The 22,740-nt window shown below is 32.5% G+C and overlaps 1 protein-coding gene across 1 annotated transcript; it reads left to right on the top strand.

The window, feature by feature from the left end:
• Positions 1 to 106: 106 nt before the first annotated feature.
• LOC148604601 (inverted formin-2-like) lies at positions 107 to 22,200 on the top strand. The gene is made up of 17 exons (XM_088549350.1): positions 107 to 244; positions 2,719 to 3,102; positions 4,526 to 4,641; positions 5,006 to 5,165; positions 6,344 to 6,417; positions 7,317 to 7,418; positions 7,820 to 7,902; positions 8,969 to 9,444; positions 10,245 to 10,363; positions 10,661 to 10,831; positions 11,819 to 12,076; positions 12,470 to 12,648; positions 13,703 to 13,823; positions 14,136 to 14,300; positions 15,120 to 15,228; positions 16,121 to 16,378; positions 17,055 to 22,200. Exons 2-17 carry the CDS (start codon positions 2,730 to 2,732, stop codon positions 18,227 to 18,229), a joined length of 3,939 nt encoding a protein of 1,312 aa, XP_088405476.1. The 5' UTR covers positions 107 to 244; positions 2,719 to 2,729; the 3' UTR covers positions 18,230 to 22,200.
• Positions 22,201 to 22,740: the final 540 nt, after the last annotated feature.

The following is a 22,740-nucleotide window of genomic DNA, read 5'->3' as shown; positions in this document are numbered from 1 at the left end:
TTCTCTTTCTGGTTAATAGTATTTAATTATTATGAAAGTTTCTTCAAGTTTACAATTAAAATTGAGTCATAACGACAAACGTAAATGAAAATTAGCCGCGGTTTTTGAATCATCGAAGTGTCAACAATCGTGAGTCATGATCTGATAAGTGACTTGATCATTTGATTGCCGCCGTACACCTGTGTAACTGCAGACATGCAAGGTGTGCGAGACCAACAATTTTTGTTTTGAGATACCGATTAAGGTAACCAATCATATTTTTCTTAAGTTAAGACATGCGATTAAAACTCAAGCACAGGGGCTTGTGTACAGTGAGTACTTTTAGATCACCAGTCACACCCTCTCTTTCTCCTTTCACGGAGAGAGAGGATGTGACTGGCGATCTAAAGTACTCATTGTACACAAGCCCTTGAGATTGAAATTTTTTTTTTTTTTGCTATCAGTATCAAAGTTGTCTTTTTTTTTAATTTGACATTGGAATAGACCTTTTTTTACAGTTATTGAAATTGTTTACAATAGAAGTCACATAAAGTTCTTCTAAATTTACAAAACAGTAATTACCGCACTTGACTATATATATACATGACCTGAATAATAATATTGGTCAGACAATCATGACTTCACTAGTCCGAATTTCCTCTGACCCTGCAACCCTCCTATTTTTTATTTGGATATTGACATGTCGGGTTGGGGTCAGAACGATATACCATACAAAAAGTTGGAGATTTAGCGGTACCGCAGAGTATCACCCTTCAACCACTTGTAACGACTTTGAAGTTGAAATTGTGCATGTCACACCTACCTAGTTCGACTCCAACTTTTTGTATGGCACACCGTTCTGACCCCAACCCGAAATATCAATATCCAGATAACAAAGAGGAGGGTTGCAGGGTCAGAGGAAATTCGGACTAGACGTTCATGGATGCATTTTTGTAATCTAGTGTTTATGCCTCACTACCAAGCAAAATAAAAATTAGCCTCACAAGGAGGCATATTAATTTGGACTAGATCAGAGTCACAGAGTAGATCTCTGTTTTCAAGACAATCAATTCTCGCAACTGCTCACCAAAATTTAATTCCTCAATGAAAATCAATGTACATGTACATGTATTATCGCTCATTTTTGAGAGCAAAGTACAAGCAATCTCTCCAAAATTTAATTCCTCAATGAAAATCATTGTACATGTATTATCATTCATTTTTTAGAGCAAAGTACAAGCAATCTCTATGACCTTTTTTTCTAAAATTTTGGGCATGAACTTGTTTAGGGCAAAAAAAAATGTGTTTGTTTACGGTCGACCGACCAACATTAATTTTATCACCACAAACCTAACTTTTTTTATCGGCAATTTTCTGAAATTCTGGAAATTTCTGTCTTTTCCGTTACCGGTACCAGTATTTATCGTATTAAACAACAATGGCGGCCTCCAGTACCAGCAATTTAAAAAGAAAACTAGCAGATAGACAAGCGTGTCTTCTGTTTCTCTCTATGAAGCTTATTAGTCAAGAAACTACCATTGTACCCCCCCCCCCCCAAAAAAAAAACAAAAACAAAAAAAAACCTACCCCTTATTTTTTTTCAGCATGTGACAGTAAACACACATGTATTTTTTTTGGCCTAACAGAAGAGGACAAAAAAATTGGTAGGCAAGAATTATTCCTTGACCAGTTGGTGACTTTAACATTCACTATTTACACAGGATCTAGCAAAAACTGGTTTAAAATTTTAACTAGACTTTGAAGGGATATTGGATCTGAAGACTACAGGAACAGTAATAGTGATGTGGAAACATGTCTCTGTACTTACAATACATGTAAAACTATCTGAAACACTTTATAATACATGCATATATATTACATTAGTACATGTATCATTTAAATTTTTTTATTACTAATCAAATCAAGTTTCTGTTTTCCTGGCTCCTTTTGTATTGTATCTCAATCTTACACCCGTTGACCTCATTTGACTAAATATAACTGAAGAACTTTTCCGGAACATAAGTGAATGTGAAAATTGTCTATAGGAGGCTAATTTTCATTTTGCTTTGTGGCAACCCATGATTTGCATTAACATATTTATTTTTTAAAATGTTTCAAATAGTATCATGGTTAACAGGCATACATTTTTACATGTGAATGTCCAGCCGGTACAGTAAAATTATTTTCAGAGGTGGTGTCCATTCCTTCTACTCCCATTGAAAAATTTTTAAAAATTAGGTGAATGTCAAAAGATTCATACATATCTGTCTGGTGATTTAACAGGTGAGCTTACTTTCAGGTTAAAGTAACAAGTTAACCACTATTACAGTAAGAACAACTTTAGAGCTATTGATTGTAGCTTTTGTTTATGACCAATGACTATTAGGCGACAAACCAGTAGTGAAAATCAAATCTCTGTCCCAAAACAAAAGCATGGACAACTGAAAAATAGGGTAGACTCATACATTTGGGAACATTTTCAATCAAAATATATCAGGCAAAAAATAATAGTCTTGTTTCCTGCTAGCCAACCGACCCATTTTGCCATGGGTCTTCCCACTAAATAGTTAAACAATTTAACTTTCCAGATTTGTGAGGAATTTATGACCTTGGGCTTCCAGTTTCGTTATTCTTACCCATGATAACAAGGTAGTGGCCATGTTGGACACCAGTGTGTGTACTTCCCACAAGTGTTGAGACCCACAAATGATTCTTGCATTATCATTGTTATCACTGTAGGAATTGTAAATATGGCTGTGCAGATACAAGTACATGATGTGAAAGGTGATGCCTCAATGACAGAACTAGAAGTGATGATGAAGAAGGCTTCACCTGAGAAATGCATCACTTTGTCACACAGTTCTCCATCTGTTCAGATGTTTTATGCCCTTAGAACATGCCTCGAGTCAAGTACTGATGCCTGGCTACAGGAATTTTTAGAGCTGGATGGCCTTGAAAGCTTGCTGGACTCACTAATCCAGATGACTGCAAAAGGATTTACCAGTTTCTCTGATGCTATTCACCAGCTTGACTGTATAGCATGTATCAGAGCTATACTGAACACCAATACAGGGTTGGACTTTATGGTTAGGCATGATATGTACACTCCAAAACTTTCTCTAGGTAATTTTAATTGTTTACATGTTCTATGTAGCAAGACAGTTTTAAAACAAGATTTCATTTGAAAAAAATCTTAATTTTTTATTTATGCTACATAGTAGTTTATTCAAAAGTTAAATTTTACACCACATACACATGATTATATGAAACCAAAACAATTGCAGCTGTATAATGGTATCATGCTGTCATCATCAACAGACATTTCATATTCTGACCATGTTGACAATAACTTGGGTATAAGTGAATGGATCAAGGTCCAATATCACAAAGAAAGCCTGGGATAGACTTGGGGTTGAGACTTGAACTGTTTAGGAATTATGGGCCATAAAGGAAGGTGTCAATCAAATACAAATATCTGTAGTGAACCAATCAAAACTGACTATGGTCAAAGGTAGCTCAACCCTGACCGAAAGCACATGGCTATTATAAATGCAAGGTTGAATGTTGCACATTCACAAAATGTTTTGAACATTTAGAAACTGATTAGAATGTATTAAATTTCCAAACAATATTTATTCCATATAATACTTCTTAAACATTTTGAAAAAAAAAGAAATGGCTGTCCTTTCTTTACACTGCCATGTTCTTGTGTATCATCCACACATGGTGTTTGGCAGGAAAATCAATTAAGAAATAGATTAAATGTAAAATTCCCCATGTCTAAAAAATGTACCACTGATGTGATGAAAGTTAATAAATAAACTTCATTATGTCATAATAATTAAAAAACAAACAAACAAAACAAAAGAACTTTAGTGTGTCAACCTTTAATAACAAGGATAAGATTGATGTTTTTTCCTGGTAACTATGTTGTTACCTTCACACTACTGACTTCCTGAACATTTTGGCAACAAGAATTTTAAGACCAGAGTAGTCTAGTACATGTACCTGTTTCATTATTCTAAATCTATAAATATATTGAAAGTTAGAAAGACTCGGAAAAGGGTTTAAAGAGGATGCTCTTAATCAGTTGAATATCTCATTCAAAACAGGCCCCAAAACAAATGAAAAACTGTAATTTCCAATGAGTCTGCAAAAATTTACAGGTTAAACAGCAATGAAGAACCCTGGGTTTGTATCAATAAAGGGAAATCCATATTAAGAATTATCATAATATTTGTGTAAAATATGAAAAAAGAAAAAAAAACAATATTAAACTGAAAATTACTTTAAAGTGCAATGGTAAACTATTTACCTATGAACAATTCTTGTAAACATAAACAGCAAAGTATATTTTGAATACACAGATAATTTTGAAGTTATTTATAAAATACGAAGTGGCACTTTACAACATGGGATCTATTAATGTTGTGTCACATGCACTGAATACAGCGCTATCCTAAGATCCTGGGTAGTGGGGGACACTGACATGACTTAAGGAGGTACTACATGTAGCATGTCAAGTTTTCTCAAATATATTTTTCAGCTTTGAACATTGGAAACACCTTGCCTAGAAAGCATGTGATAGAGATGCTCTCAGCAATATGTGTGTTTAACAATCTTGGCTACCAGAGTGTTTTGAATGCCCTCAACTACTTCAAGGTAACCATTTGTTAAAAATTTACGTTTTGTAATTGAGGCATGATTAGAAATTACACACTGATTGCATAAATACATTGTTGATCATCTCATGGAAAATGCTTGTAGTGCAGAGTTGAAAATTGCCTGCTTTGCATGTGTGCACCGTGAAATTGTCGTGAATTGAAATTATTTCTTCAAATATAGGAAAAATACAACAGTCATTCATTAATCAGCTTAAGTTGTAGTAAAGTTTCCAAGCGTATTATGTTTTTATGCAGGCCATTCAAAATTATTTTTTAAAATTTTTTGGCTATTTTTTATAAATATCACTGCATGTACATTTACCAAGAAAACATTTTAGTTTACAATTATAACTTCAATACAGAAAGAAATGGACCAAACCAATAGATTCAGTGTCATTGTGAATGATTTAAAGACTGCAGAAACGGTCCAGCATAAAACAGCGCTGATGACCCTGATCAATTGTATCATCAACACTACACCAGATACTGTAGAAAGAAATAGGATCCGAAATGAATTTATTGGTAAAATATTGTGTGAAGTTTTATGTGTCTTTTAATGTATACTCAGATTTTGTCTTAAATGATTTGTTCAACAACTGAATTTTAGTTGTTGTGCAGAGCTGTTTACAATTTTGTAAGATTGTCTGTATTTTTCCCTGATTTTTGTTTTAAAATATGTATAACAGATTCACTTTGAAAATATATGTTCAATCTGGGAGCCCTGTGCGGGTTTGGTTGTCAAAAGCATAGGCCCACAGCAGTGCTAAGCTTGTCTTAAAGGGGATCAAATAGTGATCAGAACCCTGGCCGGGGGCTGGGATGCTCTGTCTATAGAGCAACTGGATTGCATGCCCCAGGTGGTGGAATAGGGTAACCCTGGCATGTTACATGCTGGGGTTGTTGGGCCATAATATGGAAAACCTGACTGCAAACCATAGTGGTGCGACGTGTTGGGAAAGATGCCACGTTTAAGAACCTGTCTGTGGTATTCTCCCGGACTAGGAACCATAGGGCTCCGCCGCATGAGGCTAAATTGCCTGACCCTACCCTCCTCTCCCTATTTCCAATGGCAATCAAAATTTGTCGACCCCATTATCCTTTTGTCCCATCTCATTTTTCTTTTCATCATTAGTTCATGTTCCTTTTATCATCCATTTCATGTTCGTCGCTTGAATATAGCTGAAATATTGCTGTTCGGGCATTAAATCCCAACAATCAATCAATCAATCAAACTGCTGGGAAAAAATCAAACTTGTTTCTGAAATTGACCAATCAGTGTTAGGAAGAAGTTTGTCTATTGAAAGTGATTATGCAATATATCATGTTAAACAGTCAAACTAAGATGATGGTTGACCAACTGACCTTTGTTGTTGAAAGGAGAATTTTCAAAGGTAAACAGCTGAATGTTGTGCCATTTGTTTTTATCATAAATTGTCCTTTTGGTGTTCCTTGCATTGTTTGTGTCTTCAGTTTAATCAACAATAATCAATTTAACTACCTTATAAAATGAACTTTAGCCCTGCACAAATTCACAGCAAGCTTTTTGTAAAGGCAAATTTATGCTTGGATTTGTTTGAAGAAGGATATATGTGTACTAATGATAGGATAAAATAAAAAAAAAATCACACATGCTTTAGGAGTTTATATTGGTAATACTATCATTTGAATCAATTACCTGAAAATTGAATATACTGTTTTAGGATTGCAGTTATTGGATATTCTTAGTTTCCTGAGGAAGGAGGAAGCAGATGATGACCTACATCTTCAATTAGAGGTTTGCTATTAGTTTAAAACAAACATTTGAAAGTTGTTATTGTTGATAATATCAAAATATAATACTGTCTGTCCAAAAATATAATATAAAAGTGGTCAAATGTGATGCTTTGCAATTAGTACAATGTACATATCCTGATTTCAATGAGGCTGATTTTGGTTTGAAGTTAACCTGATGGATCTTTGATTAGTCTTTGACAGATTTCTTTGTGTGTTTCTAGAAAAGCAGAGGATGCTTACCCTACCGGTGCATCTGGTCCATGCTCCAACTTTTTAGTGGAGTCTGAGTTGCTCATTTACTTTTGTTACTTTGTATATATTTTGGTTACTTTATGTTCTTTGTTGTGTATGTCTGTTTCCCATGTGTGGTGGTCTTTGTCCCTGGATTACATTCTTTTGATTTCCGCTAGAATGTTGGTTCCCTTGATTACTCTTTCTTCCTATAAAAAAAGGTGATCCTGCAGTTAATATTTTGAAAAATATTGTTAATTTGCATGTAATTAATCAATGCACATGAATTAGAATTGTACTTATGGAATTCTTAAATTTTTTAACAGGTGATATGAATTAATTACCACAAGGCAGTTAATAAAAAATATGAAATGGCCCCATCCAAATTATTTCTCAAAACCTGTTCAAAAATTGAATCATTACTGATAATTCAATTTCTAATGGTGTCAATCCAAATTTTATTTCATTCATATTCTTGATCATTTTTGTTTTGTTTTGGACTATTTAAATAGAAGACCAATCAATATTAATGTCACAGTACCAACCGATCTATACAAAAATATCCTTGTTTGCTCGAGGATAACCACCCAAACAGAATGCTATAAACTGATTATTTGGATTGCTTCAATCCAGATTTGTATATTTAGTTGATTTTTATTGTATATTTAGGTATTCCATGACAAGAAACATGAGGATGAAGAGATACTGAGCCAAGAGACCAATATAGACTTTAACAGTCCAGAAGATCTGATTGATTCTATTCAGAGCAAGGTATTATACCAAGGTTTAAGCCAGCAAGTATTTTATTATGGCAATAAGAATGTTCTCAGAAATGTATAGCACTACAGATGGGTGCCCTCTATACATGGGTATATGAAGTTGAGTATGATAATAGTGCCCAAACTTCTTTAAATTACTCTCCAAAGATTTTAAAATTACTTAGTGTCAAGAATGAGTTATTCCTTTTAGTTTGAGTTATGTTTTGTCAATTGACCAGTGGATTATTGTAACAGTTAAATATCAATTTGTAAATGCGCAAATCTGAATCCACTGAAAAATCATATCCCTGCAGTAAGAGTTTTTTTATCACACATCACCAATCTCCCTTTTTAAAGGACACTTTATGAATAAATAATCATTTTACTTTTGTAATAGAATTTTTTTATTTCCAGATATTTGGAACATCTAAGATGGTGTCATTTGTAAACATCCTCCAGGATTTACTGTCTATTGAAACTGTATACAGTAAGAATGCGTAAGGTTTTTCTATTCCTAAGATGATATCACAAGTTTCAAATGTTATGATAGAGGTGTATAGTGGAAAGAAGGTTTTTGAAAGGAGTTGAAAAAAAAGCAATAAACTTCCCTTTCAAACAAATAAGGAAAATAAAAAAAAGGACAAAAAGAAAATTTCCCAGTATAAACCACATTTATAGGTTCTATTGTAACTGTACAGATCAAGATGAAAATCAGACTGTTTAGGCTTCAACATCATTTAAATGATCTCTACATAGAAATATTGTGGTAAAATAATCAAGGAATGATAATCATAACTTCAGCATAAATGTACGTTTATCAGAAAATTAAAGACCAATTTTCCAACAACAAAAACAGTAATGACAAAGGTTGAGATTCATTGAAATTTATTTTCTGTCGTGTGAGATTAGCATTTTTAGCTCACCTGGCCAAAGGCCATGTGAGCTATTGCCATCACTTGGCGACCGTCATCCTCATCCGTTGTCGTTTACAATTTATCAAAACTCTTCTCCTCTGACACTGCTGGACGAATTGGAACCAAATTTGGTATGAATGTTCCTCAGGGTATCTTGCATAGAACTGATGTGGGGATTTTTGATCGGTTGAAAAACGTGGCCACTGTTTTTAAAAATAGAACATAGGGGTCAGACAGTACTTATTCGCAAATATCTCCAAAACTGTTAAGGTTAGCCAAATTCTTTCAAAAGCTGAATTGATCCTTATTATTAGGACTACAAAAGTCTTCAGGGATAAAAGTTTCAGTAAAACTCCTTTTAAGAGTTATTGCCCTTGAAAGGGGAAAAGATGTTATTTTTAGTTTTCAGTCAATATCTTGAAAACTATGATAGATTAAAAGAAACTTTCACTTGTTGAAATGATCCTTGTGATAAGTCCTACCACAGACTTCTTGAGTCAAAATTGATGGACAACTGCCTGTTAAATTTATTGCCCTTGAAAGCAAAATTCAACCAGGTGGGCCATTCAGGCTCCTGGGAGCCTATTGTTTTGTTGCTGTTGTTTTTTTTTCAAAATATTAATTTGAATTTTAAATAATGTATTTGCAGCTTGAAGATATGGAAAACAATAGACAACTTAGTTCATCAGACAGTTCATTCCTGTGACACCCATCTCATTCCTAACACTTGTGATGTGCCAGAAACAGCCCTTGTTACCCTGCCAGAGTCACTTCGCAGAAGTATTGAGTACATCAAAAACTTCCAGGTGAAAACTGCTGTCGCTGCTGCCCAACAGCCTATATGTATTTACCAACCTAATATTACAGAAAATGATACTGGGGTAGAATTGACACACACTAAAGAGGCCATCTCCCAGCAGTTTAACAAGGTAGCAGAGATGATGGAATATATGGACCAATCACAATATGACAATATGTTCCTAGAGGCCAGGGAAATGGGTACAGATACACCCACTAATAAGTCAGCATTACAGAGGAGGTATAGGATACAGAAACGACATGTTCCTAAACCGAAGAAGAAAATGAAAAGTTGTCAATGGGTAAAAGTACCTGATGAATGTGTTGGTAAGTAATAATATCTACAAGCAAGAAATTGTCTACTGATTAAAACACCATTTTTACGTGGCATGCATACTTCAAAGATCCTTAGACCACTGTTATGGTAAAACTTTGAAAAACATAGGCTTTTTTCTAGGAACAGATAAATTTTACCCAATTTTACTGATGTCAAATCTGAATTTTGCTCCATAATGGCTGCCATATAGTGCAACACATAGGCTGTGTCATTTAAAAAATACAAAAACTAGTCCAATTAGAATCTAAATAAATTAGGAAACTCCATCTTATCATTTTTTTTACCACAGACATTTATTGCTGTTGCATGGTGTATAGTATTGTGACATAAATTTCCAGCTTGTAATAAAACAATGATTTATTTCTAAAGTGTGTGTGTTTTGTTCTTATCTCTATAATAAGGCTGCTTCCCTGATGGAAGTTTCCCAATTTCTCCAAAAAAAATTAATAAGCTATGTGTATCATAAATATTTGGAAAAAAACACTGGATATGAAGTTTCTGTTTAATTACACATGTTACACAGATCAGCTGTTTATCGATTGTATTGGTTTCTGCCAAGTGGTTTGTCTTGGACGACATACCAGACAAAATGGAAATAGAATTAGTGATGATCAATGAAAACAAACCTAGTGAGACCTTGTATGTTTGAATAGTGACCTCACAAAAGTTGAAATACCATGGTTATTCAGTTTTATACTGATTTCATACATATCACTGTTGTAATCATTGGAGAAAACATTGCAAAATTGACATTTGTCCAAACCTCTATTCTGCTGTTGTACAATTTTAGATAAGTTTGGTGAGTGTATATGGACTACAACAGCAGTCAGTAAGAGGGTGTTACCAGACTTTAATCAGCTAGAGAGGATGTTCCAGTCTTCAGACCATACACCACAGGAACAAACTGAGGTTTGAATCAAAATACTTTTTTTACAGAATTAGTCTATTCAGTTCACATTAATCATCTATCAATTTTTCATATTGAGTGTTTCATACACTTCTTTTTTTACTGCTTGCACTTCTATTAATGTTGTCATATAAGACACACGAAGATTATTACTACGTCTTCAGTCTTTGACATTTGTCTTAAATTAGTATTCATAGAAAACACTAGTTTGATCAAGAGTAACTTTCCATGTGAATTCTTAATTTAGATACATGATTTTTATTAATTCGTAATATTACTCTGTGGTGTACTCTTTGTAGATATTGCTGTTGAACTCGACCACAAGAAGAAACATTAACTTGTTCCTCAGTAGGATGGAGATAGGACCTGAAGAACTGATACAGAATTTAGAGTTAGAACATGAGGGTGACACAGACATCTCCTTACCTACACTACAGTACCTCGTCAAAGTCTTACCAGAGAAAGAGGAGGTAGAAATATGTTAATTTAAGATGTTTTTCTCTTCAAAACAATTCAGAACAATTTTTTAAAAAAGAGACGAAATTCCTATTAATAGCTGTGTGGGATTTTCTTATCTCACCCACAGATTGGGACAGAACATATGCATTTTCATGTAAAAAATGCAATTAAATAAAGAGTTAGTGAATGATCATATCTTACCGACATGTGTTTGAAAAATCTTTTGAAATAATAATTTTATTGATAATAACCAATGACTGATTATTTCTCACATTTTTTTTATATCCAGTAATTCATATTTTACACCTGGTTGTGACATATCACTGGCCACATTAATACATCATGATCAGCTGTTAAATGTAGGTCATTTCAATTCAAACATTTAATTGGAAATCAAACTCAAAGTGAAAAAAAAGAATCAAAAGTCAGCTTTTCTCACACAAGATTGAGACACTTTGTGTAAGATATAATACTACTCTTACTCAGTGGAGCTTTCTTATAGAACAATTAAATCTTGTACTGGTACAGATGTTAGATTCTTATTATCCCTAGAAGGTGATAGTTGTCTTTTTTTGCAAGGTCACCATTTAATCCAATCTTATTTTCTTCTGCCTTAATGCAAAATTCTGATTTTTAAATTGTATTTTTTTTACTGTAAGTTAACATCAAAATTTGCCAATATCTGCATAGTGTTTTTTTTACTTGATAAATGAGGTCTGTTATTGAGATTGACAACTTTGAATTATATACATGTATTAGAGGTACAGATTGGTGGTTCTTATATAGCAACTGATGAGAAACAACATCTCTTCACTTTAGGGGTTTAGCTTTGTATAATTTTCTCAGCAGATCCTCAAGTATTGTTATTTCAGATTTCAACTGTTTCATTTAGAGAAATATAATTTCTTACTGATATGGTGTTAGATTCTTTATACCAGTCATTTAATTAATTTACCATTTTTTACTAAAACCAAGCGTCTTCTGATATTTTTAATCAGATTACTATGCTGTTGGGCTATGAAGGTCGACGACTAGAGCTAGGTGTAGCTGAACAGTTTGTTCTACTATTGGCTGATATCCCTGACTTTGAAATCCTGATTGAAGGTCATCTGATGATGGCTGAGTACAACAAGAGTATGAAGAATTTAAAGTCTTCACTCAATACAATGGTCGATGTCAGTAAAGTTATCCTGGAAAACCAACATCTTAAAGAATTCTTCCAATTCTTGCTCAATGCTGGGAACTTTCTCAACCATGTAAGGAATGGATCTCGAGGTTGATATGTATTTTTTGTGACAGGCAAAAGCATGTTGATATTTGGTTAATTATCCTATGATTGTTGAAATATTGTTCTATCATGAACTTAATCGAACCAAATGTGACATTAATTAATTTTCAAAAAATCAAAACACAAGAGTACATTGAAGACTTAATATTAACAGAAAGCAGGAACTTGACAAACTTGGAATTGGAAACCTTAGAATATTTATATTGTGGCATCTTTGCATAAACTACACAGCTCAGCTTCATTAATGACAGATTCAAATAGACTCAATACTTTCAAATAAAAATGAATTTTTGCTTTTTGAAGTTTATAATAAACAATTTATATGAATATAAGATGAACCTTAATGTTTTTCCTTTGACAGGATTACATTCAGGGAGAAGCATCAGGATTTAAATTGTCAAGTCTGGAGAGATTGGTAGAGGTGAAGTCTGGAACAGCCAACCAATCATTACTACATTCTATGACAAGGATGGCACAGGACCTGGACAACACACTTCTGAAATTTGTTGGAGAGTTTCAGCCACTAGATAAAGTAGCTAGGTATTGTACTATACTTGTTTTATACTAAAAATGTATGTACTTTAGTTTGTAATGAGGACCTATTAAATTTGCTGTTAAGTGCAGCATAATGGAAGACTGGATGATTCTCTTTTAGTACAACACAAGACTAAATATTCTGAGAATCTTGTCTTCTCACAGCATGTCCCCGAATGATCTAAGAATCTTGTTTTTCTTACAGCATGTTTCTGAATGATATGAGAATCTTGTCTTTTGTACAGTGTGTTCCCGAATTATGTAAGGGTCTTGTCTTACTTATAGCGTTTTCCCAAATGATATGAGAATCTTGTCTTTTGTACAGTGTGTTCCCGAATTATTTAAAGATCTTGTCTTACTTACAGAGTTTTCCCAAGTGATATGAGAATCTTGTCTTTCTCAAATGTAGCATGTCTGAGAATTTTATGTCTTTAGAACAGCAGGTCTGTAAATGATAAAAAAAAAATCCCTGAGAACCTTGTTTATTTTGTACTATGTTTCTAAATGATCTGAGAATCTTATATTTATCAGAGTATGTCTTTAAGCAATCGGAGAATCTCAACTTTTTCACATTATGTCTCTTAATGATCAAAGAATCTTTTGTCTTTAGTAAAGCATGTCACTGAATATTCCTAAAAGCAGATCTGTAAATGAGCAGAAAATCTTGTTTTATAATGGCATTTTTCCATATTATCTGAGAATCTTTCTTGTAGCGTGTCTTTAAACTTTTTGATAATCTTATGTTTATTGTCCCCTGCCACTATGCAGAAGGGAACATAGAAATACTGGTGTCTGTTCGTCAGTAAAGATGTAACACTTGTGGATGCAACTCCTCGGAAACCACATGACGGATTTTGTAGGATTATTAGTCACAATTTGTAGTTGATCATATTGCATTAAGAGTTAGGAGACTTTTGCAATTCAACTTTTTTGGTTACAAGTTGCTTGTTACAGCATGTCTCAAAAACAACCTGAATCAGATCTTTATTACAGTATCTGAAAATCATGCATCTAAACAGTTTGAGAGTTATGTCTTTTTTTAAATCTTGTTTTATTACAGCATGTCTCTAAATGATCTGAGGAGAGACATCAACATGTTCAGTAAACAGATGTGTAGATTTATACAACATCTTCAATCAGCTGATCACAAACTCAAAGACAAGTTCAACAAGTTTATAGAGGTATATAATGATGAAATTTTTGTGCTGTCAAAATATACCAAGTGCTGCAAGATTATGACATTGGCTCTACCACTATCATTTCAATGTTAAAAATATTATAATTTTTTTTTAGAATAAAATGCCTTGAATAATCAAAAACAAATTAATTTTGTTCAATATTAAGAATTCATTATAAGCATATATCTCTATTTTATAACTGGACAAAATTAAGATGAAGTCCTGGACATGTTTCACTTTTTATGATTGTGTTGTAGTGATCTTATTTTTCTTCTATGTACAACACGTATGACCATAATAAATATTATTTTTCAGACGGTAAGAGCAGAGCTGATAGTTATACAAGCTATGACATTACAGTTAAGAAGTTTGTCAGAAAAGGTAGCCAATTATTTCTGTGAAGATTTTACCAACTTTGACCTAGAGAATACATTCAAGGTCATACAAAAATTTTGCAAACAAGTGAAGAAATGTCAAGTGGTAAGTATGACTTGTTAGAAAATAATTAAGAATGGTAAGCAGGTACTTTCCTGTTTGTACCATATGATGTTGGGTTTTAGAAACAAAATGGTTGAATTCACCCCTTAAAAATAATTGTTATGTAAAGTGGTAGCTATTTTTTTCAAGTTAAACCAGAGAAGAAATTAAATGAATATGCACAAAGTATACAAGGAAAAAGAAACAGATATTACAACAGTATATTTCAACATTACAAAAAAAGAAAGGAAAACAAAGAATAAATTGCTAATTTGCCCCACAAAAAAAGGTAAAAACTAGATCATTTTTAGAGTAATTATTCTGCTTCCTAAGAAACATCAGTCACGATGTCATGTCCAATGGTATACTTATTTCAGGTTTATATAGAATGAAGAGAGAATTTGAATCTGAGTTATTGTGTATCATATGAAAAAATAATCTAAATGCTGACATGGCTTTTTTCTGCTATAAAGTTGAATTCTAATTACTTCACTTTGGTTGTTATGTCCCTTTTTCTTGTATATTTATTTTCGATTGTCAACATTTTATTTTTGGTTTGCCTTATAACATCAAGATGTTACTGTGAAAACTTAGTATGCAGGTTAAGAAAGGTAAAGTCAATATAATTACATTGAATTTGAATTATTCCTAGTCTTTAGATGTTGGTCTCATATAAAAAAAAGTTTTCTAGACCTGTTTTATAAATGCCTAATGTCACATGATGTCTACATGTATAAATGCCTAATGTCACATGGTGTCTACATGTATAAATGCCTGATGTCACATGGTGTCTACATATGTAGGTTTTGACTTTTTCTGCAGGATAATGCTAGTTTCCAGAAACAGTCCTTGTTGGCAAAGAAGAAAAATGAGCAGCTGAAGTGTACCTTTAAGAACAGGCTGATGGCATTAGAGTTTGGTAAAGATGCAGGTTTGTATTTTTCTATCTTTTAACAACAGAGGCTTTGCAATCTTGAGTTATTCCTGAAGTCTGTAATTTATATGGAGCATATAAATCCTATTTTCCAGCGGTGTTTATAAATCTTTATCAGTTTGATTAATTTTTTTTCATTATGTTGAACAAATTGTTTGGTTCCCCACATGTGACAAAAGCTGGGGAAGTTTAGAATTTGGCTTTCAGTCCATCTATCTGCAATTGGTTTCCAGGTCATACCTTTTGAATGCCTTCATAGAATTTCATCAAACTTACACAATTGAAGGCTTATGTGCTAAGAAAGACACCTATTGATTTTGGGGTTAGTACATGTTACTTATTGAAATAAAATTTTTTAGCTGATAATTGGTTTCTAGGCATAACTTTTGAAAGCCCTCATAGACTTTTATCAAACTTACACACTGGTCAAGGTCACACATACTTAATGAAATGCTTTTGTAGGCTTTCATGAACTAACACTGTTAAAAGGTTATGAGGTAAGCAGGGGAGTATGGAATTTTGCTCTCCGTTCATCCTTCCATCTATCTGTCTATAATAGGTGTCTCTATTAACTTTTGAACATCTTTATAGACTTTCATCAAGTTTACACAGTTGAAAGCTTATGAGGTAAGAGAGACACCTATTGATTGTAGGACAAAGGTCAAAGTCACACATAATTAATGAAACAATCTTTTGGGTATTCCTGGGCATAGACTTAACATTTTCTAAGTCTACTTCCAAAATAAAATTAAAACGGACTTTGTAGCAATTAAATTTTATTTTCATTACTAATATTTCATGAATTATCACTCTTGTTTGGAGGCGGGGGACTTGAAGCACTGATCTTGTTCTAAGTCTTCTTATATAAAATTTGTTCTTCATTGAACAGGTGCAAGTTCATCTATACTAGAAGATAGAAATAAGGTCTTGGAGAAGATACTGGATGACCTCCACCGTGGAAATTTCCGTCCTGTCATCAGATCTGAGGTTCACACTCCTGACATGATTGAACTGGACCCCTTTGAGTTCAGCAACATAAGTTTTGTGGAGAGCCCCTGTTTGATCAGACAACATACTGGTACCTATGTATCAGAGGAGGATATACTATCACCTACAGAACTTGGGATCAAACCAAAAGTCAGCTCAGGTAAGGGAGATAATCTTCTACTCTGCCATAATCTCTCGTCTTTTATATGAAATAGTAAAAGTTTATGATTATATTTTTAATACTGAATGATTTATACTTTGTTGAAGTGGGATCTAAATGATCGGTAGTACCATTATCATTTCAATGTAAAATAATACTCTGAGAAATTCTGATGGGAAAAATTTATATTACAGTATGTGGGTGAAGAATAACTGCAAATCTAGAATTAATGAAAGCTATCAGGTCAAGTATGGTTGCATGATGAAATGAATCTTTTCATGATGACATATAAATGAATGAATAACCTTAAATTCACGCCAAGTCAGGATAACATAGTTTTCTGTCTGTGAATCCATGTGCATGCTTGTTTAGGGTCAGACTTAAGGTTTTGGTGTAGACTGGAACTTTACTCTGTAAAGATACGGTCATGTCATTATGAAACTGATATACACATTAACATTATCGTGATAAATTTTGTTGCGTTTGTGCCACTTTCATGGATCTGAAAAGAAAAAGCCATTATAGTCATCCAATGTTGCCAATAACACATTTTCTTATTTCTTTATTTCGTGTCTTTAGAAAAAAAACAAAATTTATTTATGTACACCTGGATTATGTGAGATTATCCTGAATTTTGCATTTTCACATTTTTATTTTATGATTGTTTACTTTTCAGCAGCAGACATTCTAATGGATGAACCAACAATAGAGAAGGAACAGGTCTCAGAGACAGTTGATGAACAGCCTCAAGTCAGACAGGAAGTGGTCGACAAGGTTCAGCAGCTTAAACAGGAAGTAGCCAATGCTAGGCAACAGAACAAGCTACGAAGAGAGAGTACAGGAAAAGATCAACCACCATTTAGTAGTGCAGCAGCTGCCATGTTGAATGAAAACCCCCAAGCAAAGCTTAATATGACAGATATAGAGATAGCAGAATCTAATGAGGTTTTGAGTAATCTAAGAATAGAACAGATGAAACGACAAACTGTCAAACACAAGCCGTCACACAATAGAAGTAGGAGTGATCTAACAGACTCCATCTTAGTCACTGAAAAATGGATGAAATATGAGGAGATGAAACATCATCATTCCGTGAAGGAGGAACAGTTAGCTCCCTTGGTAGAACCTGAGAGCATGTGTGCACTGTCTACTCTAAACCTAGAGAATCATGGGAAATTTGTTGATCGTGATGATGTCAAGCAGTATGAGGAAACTCACAAAATGGATGACCATCACATTTCTTTACAAGAAGGCCCTATCGTGAAATTGCCATTTTCTGAGAACATTGCTCCAGAACCATGGTCAGATAAGCCTAAAAGACCTGAAAAAAGGTCTTCAGTGACTAACTTTTTTAACAAACTGTCCAGGGCAGTCTTGAAACCTAAAAATACTGATGTGACTAAAGACCCTAACAAAGATAGCTCTAAGCCACAAATGTTTGGTAAATTTATGAGGAGAAAAAGTCTCACCAAAGAAAACAAAGAAAATTTGCCTAATTCAGCAACTTTACAGAAGTATAGAAGTGAGGAAAAAAAGAATAAAGAACAAAAAAGGAAGATGGAAAAGGTAAAACTTTCAAAACAAAGCAAAGAAAATTTACATGTAGTTGTAAAACTACACAAGGAAACTGCTCGTCTAAGTAAAGAGGATTTGAGGCAGGTCGCTAGATTGAGTAAAGAGGATTTAAGGCAGACAGCTAGACTGAGTAAAGAAGATTTGAGACAAGCAGCCAGAGTTAGTAGAGAGAGTTTACATCATAGTAGGGAAGAGGTATGGCAGACTAGTAGACCATTCAGGGATCAAGTCATAGTTAGAGTTAGTCATGAGGATGTCAGGCAGACTGAGGTCTGATAGCTGAAATTCTGGTCAAAAGCTGTTCATCTCAATCAGTTTTGTACTAATGCAATTAATAGTACCAAAATTTTGGAACAAAATTAATTGAAGTATTTTTTATTCAGAAAATTTTGCTCATTTTTTTTTTTTCAAATTCAAGGAAATTTGTAAAAGTTCATATGCTGGTTTTTACAGCCAATGATTTACTATTGTGCACTATTATGTACATAACATCCAGCCAAAAAGCTTATTATGTAAAAGTGTAATAACAAATTACAGTAAATCCTCTCTAAACTTAATATTAGAATATTGTCCTTTTAACCAATATTTCTTTTTATTACATATTGTGTAACAGTCTTGTTTGTTCATTGGTTATTTTGATCATGTGATGCAAAGGATATTCCACATACATGAAGCCTTGTTTCTATTTTTAAATATATTGACGCTATGTTTCTATTTATATGTATATTGATGCTATACTTCTAAATTTAGATCCTGATATAAACCGTTCTGTTCCATAATTACTGTCAGCCAATCATGGTGGAAAATAACAACACTCAAGTCCATATCCAAAATACATTATCTATATATGAAATTGATAAACTATTGACTTTTACTGGTAAATATGTTATATATGGACCTTTTAGATTATATCGACCTCGGACTTTGTCCTCGGTCGATAAATAATCTGCATAGGTCCATATATAATGTATTGACTTTGATAAAAGTCCATAATTGATAAATATTAATTGTATTTGTATTCTGAATCTGTAAATATTCAGTGCTGTTCTGTTTACAGTGGTTTTACTTTACTTTGTACTATTATCATGACTTATTATTGAGTTACAGGAAACAGGCATACATTATTTTTTGCCGTATTAGGTTACTATGATATATTTATATATTGTCCTCTGCTGAAATACAAAAATGATCTTTATAATTGGTCTATTAATTATAGGTTATAAGTGGATTGAATTCCACTGATACAAGAATTTATTTTTTGTTCAAATTTTGTGGTTAAAGACACCACATGTATACATGTAATGATGTTTTACAGAAGTTACAGGACTTTGTTCTATGCATTTGTCATCCAAATTTGACCCATTGGCAGGGATATGACTTTTTGTAGAAGTCTTGTTGTAGTGTTGTCATGGTATGTCATTGTAAGTAAGTGAGGTTTATGATTTGTAAACTAATTTACAAAGTAATATTGCAGATTTTGGCATGTTAATTTTTACTTACATTGGTTTGTAATGGATACATAATTTATGTTTGGAAGATGGGTTGCTTTCTCAGTCATGTCAGTCTTGCCTTGGCTTTTTTATTGTGTTTGGCAAACAACTTTTTGTTTCCCTCGCTTTAATAGAGCTTTCTGCTTTCTTAAAAGGAATAAAGGTGAATGATCCTACAATAAAATGCTTTAAAGGTCCTTTGAAAGAGATACATACAATCAATTTTTATCTTTTTTTAATATTTAAAAAAAAATCTTGTTTTTTTTTTTTAAATTTATGATTTCAAATGTATGTGAAAAAAGGTTGATAATGTATTAACATCTCAAGTGTCATTTTTAAATATCAATGAACCACTGCATACTTCTACACTACTATATGTACAAGTTGTATTTATCGCCTTGTCTGTCTGTCTGTCTGTCTGTTCATTTACCTTTACCATGTATACCTTACTCTCCAACTGCTCAATGAATATTGTTGAATATCTTTTTTGAAATTTGGGTGTCATACATACATGTAGATGTGCACAAAATAATATTATTGTCAACTTGAAAGGGGGGTAACCTACTGGAATGTTCAGTCTGTGCGGAAGGATTGCTTCCTTTTTTTTGAGTGCTCTTTTTTTTAATTTTCAACTCATTATTTGATATGTGAAGCAGATAAGTACTACATGTGAATACATTGTAAAATATGCATTGTGTATTTGTATATTTTTTTCATTCAAATATTTTATCCTTAAATGTGGATTTCTCTAAAACTTGGAATTTGACATGAAACACTATTTTTTTAGTAACTTTTGAACATATTTTTTTATTTTATTGTGCAATATTTGATATACTAAATTTTTTGATTAATCAATGAAGTAAATCCACCACATGCCTACAATTGTAGAAACTAGACAGTGTTCCCCCAATTGCTGACTGGAATACCACAACTCTAAAGGCTTGTACCTAAAATTGTAGCATGATCCTCATAGTGTATTCTAAGCTTCTATACTAATATTTCAAATAGCCTAGTGTTAATTGTCAGGGGAGGTCACTGTTTAACTGTATATGCTGTAGCCTTTTAAATGGCTTGTAAGTTTAGTGTCATTTTATTATACATACCTAAAAAATTTACCTCAAAGGTTCTCTCAATGGTTGTCTCAATTTAGTTCTAAAGTCAAATATCATACTTAGCATTTTATCTTGAGAATCAGAATTGTGTATATTAATCAGTGTTATCCAGTCATTAATTATGTATCTATACTTAGAAACTGCTATCTCCTGTTTATGTTCGTTTTTTTCTCGTGTACATGTACATGTATTATCAGTTGTGCTGATGATAGTGGGAAATGTGTTTTTTGTACTTACTATTTTTCCAAGGGCAAATTTGGTGCAAACTTCTTGGATGGTTAATTTTATTCATAATTATTTTGTTTACTTTACAAACAAGTTTTTTTTGTTTGAATGTTTTATATGTACTATGTGTGTATAGTTTTGTGCAGACTTCTGATTAATTTTTGTTTTATTATCTCAGCTTGAATGATCTTTTTTTCAAACATATAATTATCTTTTTACATCATATCAGTCATGACAATACTTGGGGAAAAACAGAATTTCTTTGTAAAATTAATTTAAATACTGTTCTCAGGACACCAAGTTCTGGTTTCATATTGAAACCTTTGATTAAAATTTTCCTTGAATATTAAAATGATCTTTTTTTTTGGTCATTATTTGTGTTGAAGACAAAGTACAGAAGTAAAAAATCACTTGTAGATGTTTTATGTAAGTATTCAATGATCTACATGTATGTTCGGATGATGCTTCTGCTAGTCTTTTGACTTAACATTTTTTGTAGCCTGATAATAATAAAGGTTATTTATAGTTCATTTGTTCAGTAGACTGCTTGTTGTAGTCATTATTCTTGTAGAAAACTTAACAGAGTGGTGTTCAGTTATGCTGATAAATAAGTTACATTTTTATCTGAAACCTAATTACAAATATTTCCCTCAGATCAATAGGCACTTACTTTTCATAGGATAATTTCATTGACATTTTGTTTACTGGAATTTGTAAGAGTGATTAAAGTATTTTTAAGTTTTGAAAACAAGCAGTATTTCACTATTAAGTATTATGCTTCAGTATAACAACACATTTATTTCCCTTTCAACAATACAAAAATATAGCCTCTTTTGATCTCAAATTACATATTAAATACCATTAGTACCATTAGATAAAATAAAACCTGTGTATGACAAGCGTCCATAGTAGAAGGTGAAATATGTCTTTTATAGACAGTGGCTCTTTAAATTTCAACTACTGTAGAGCAAATTGTCTTTAATTAAGGCATTGTCGTAGACATGTTTAGTTGTAGTAATAGTTTTAGGTTTGTGATCCATAAAAATTCCTCTACTTGTTCTCATAGAGAATAGAACTTTAATATGAGGCCAAATGAAAAAAATATGTGTGTATCCTGTTACATCTATGAAAATTGAGTAGGAACATATGTTGTTAATTTACTATTTTTTATATTTAGTCTATGGTAGAAACATTCTGACCTTAAAGGTGTTTATTGAAAAACGACCAAAAGATTTGGTACACTGTTTTTAGCTGAAAAAATGGGATGGGTTGGGTAATAGAAAACATACATCTTTTTTTATTTGGCCTCAGAATAGAAAAGTGTAGTAACAATAGGGCTGTGATTTATGTGCAATGCTGTGGTTTAGTATTAGTAAGCTGTGATATGATATATAATCCAAATATGAATGATGTTTTATATATATATATATATATATATATATATATATTTTGCTTTCTGTTTCTATATATTTTGGTTTTCAGTATTTCCTTCTAGTAAATGATTTTTTTTAATCTTGAACTTCCTATGTATTTTGTTCTAATCCTGTTGATGGGAGGTTACTCCATGAAACACTTGTACAGCATATCAACGTATGCAATATTTATTTCATTGGTATTTTTGTATTTAACATAAGACCATCATTTTAAAATCGTCAATGTTTACTTCAATTAAATATGTCAGAGACTGTCAGTTCACTTTAACTTCAGAAAGGTATAAAATTGTCTATAAAATAGTCAGAAAAAAATTACAAAACATGTTTTTCATTTGTTTAGGCCCACCACAAGAAATACAATAATTTTCATGTGTTTTTTTAATAACAAGCTCATACATTTCATAGAATTTAAACAAAATATATTACATATATAATGTGGTTATATATGTACATGCAAAACATCACACCAGTCATATACATGTTGTAAAACATATGAAAACATATGTTGCAATATTTCATCTGTAGAT

The sequence above is a fragment of the Perna viridis genome, chromosome 10 (genome assembly GCF_037379345.1).
Source record: "Perna viridis isolate PV_CMFRI_1.1 ecotype Kerala chromosome 10, ASM3737934v1, whole genome shotgun sequence".
NCBI classification, from domain to species: domain Eukaryota; kingdom Metazoa; phylum Mollusca; class Bivalvia; order Mytilida; family Mytilidae; genus Perna; species Perna viridis.
The sequence above is the reverse complement of the archived record's forward strand: the minus strand, read 5'-3'. Positions and strand labels throughout refer to the sequence as shown.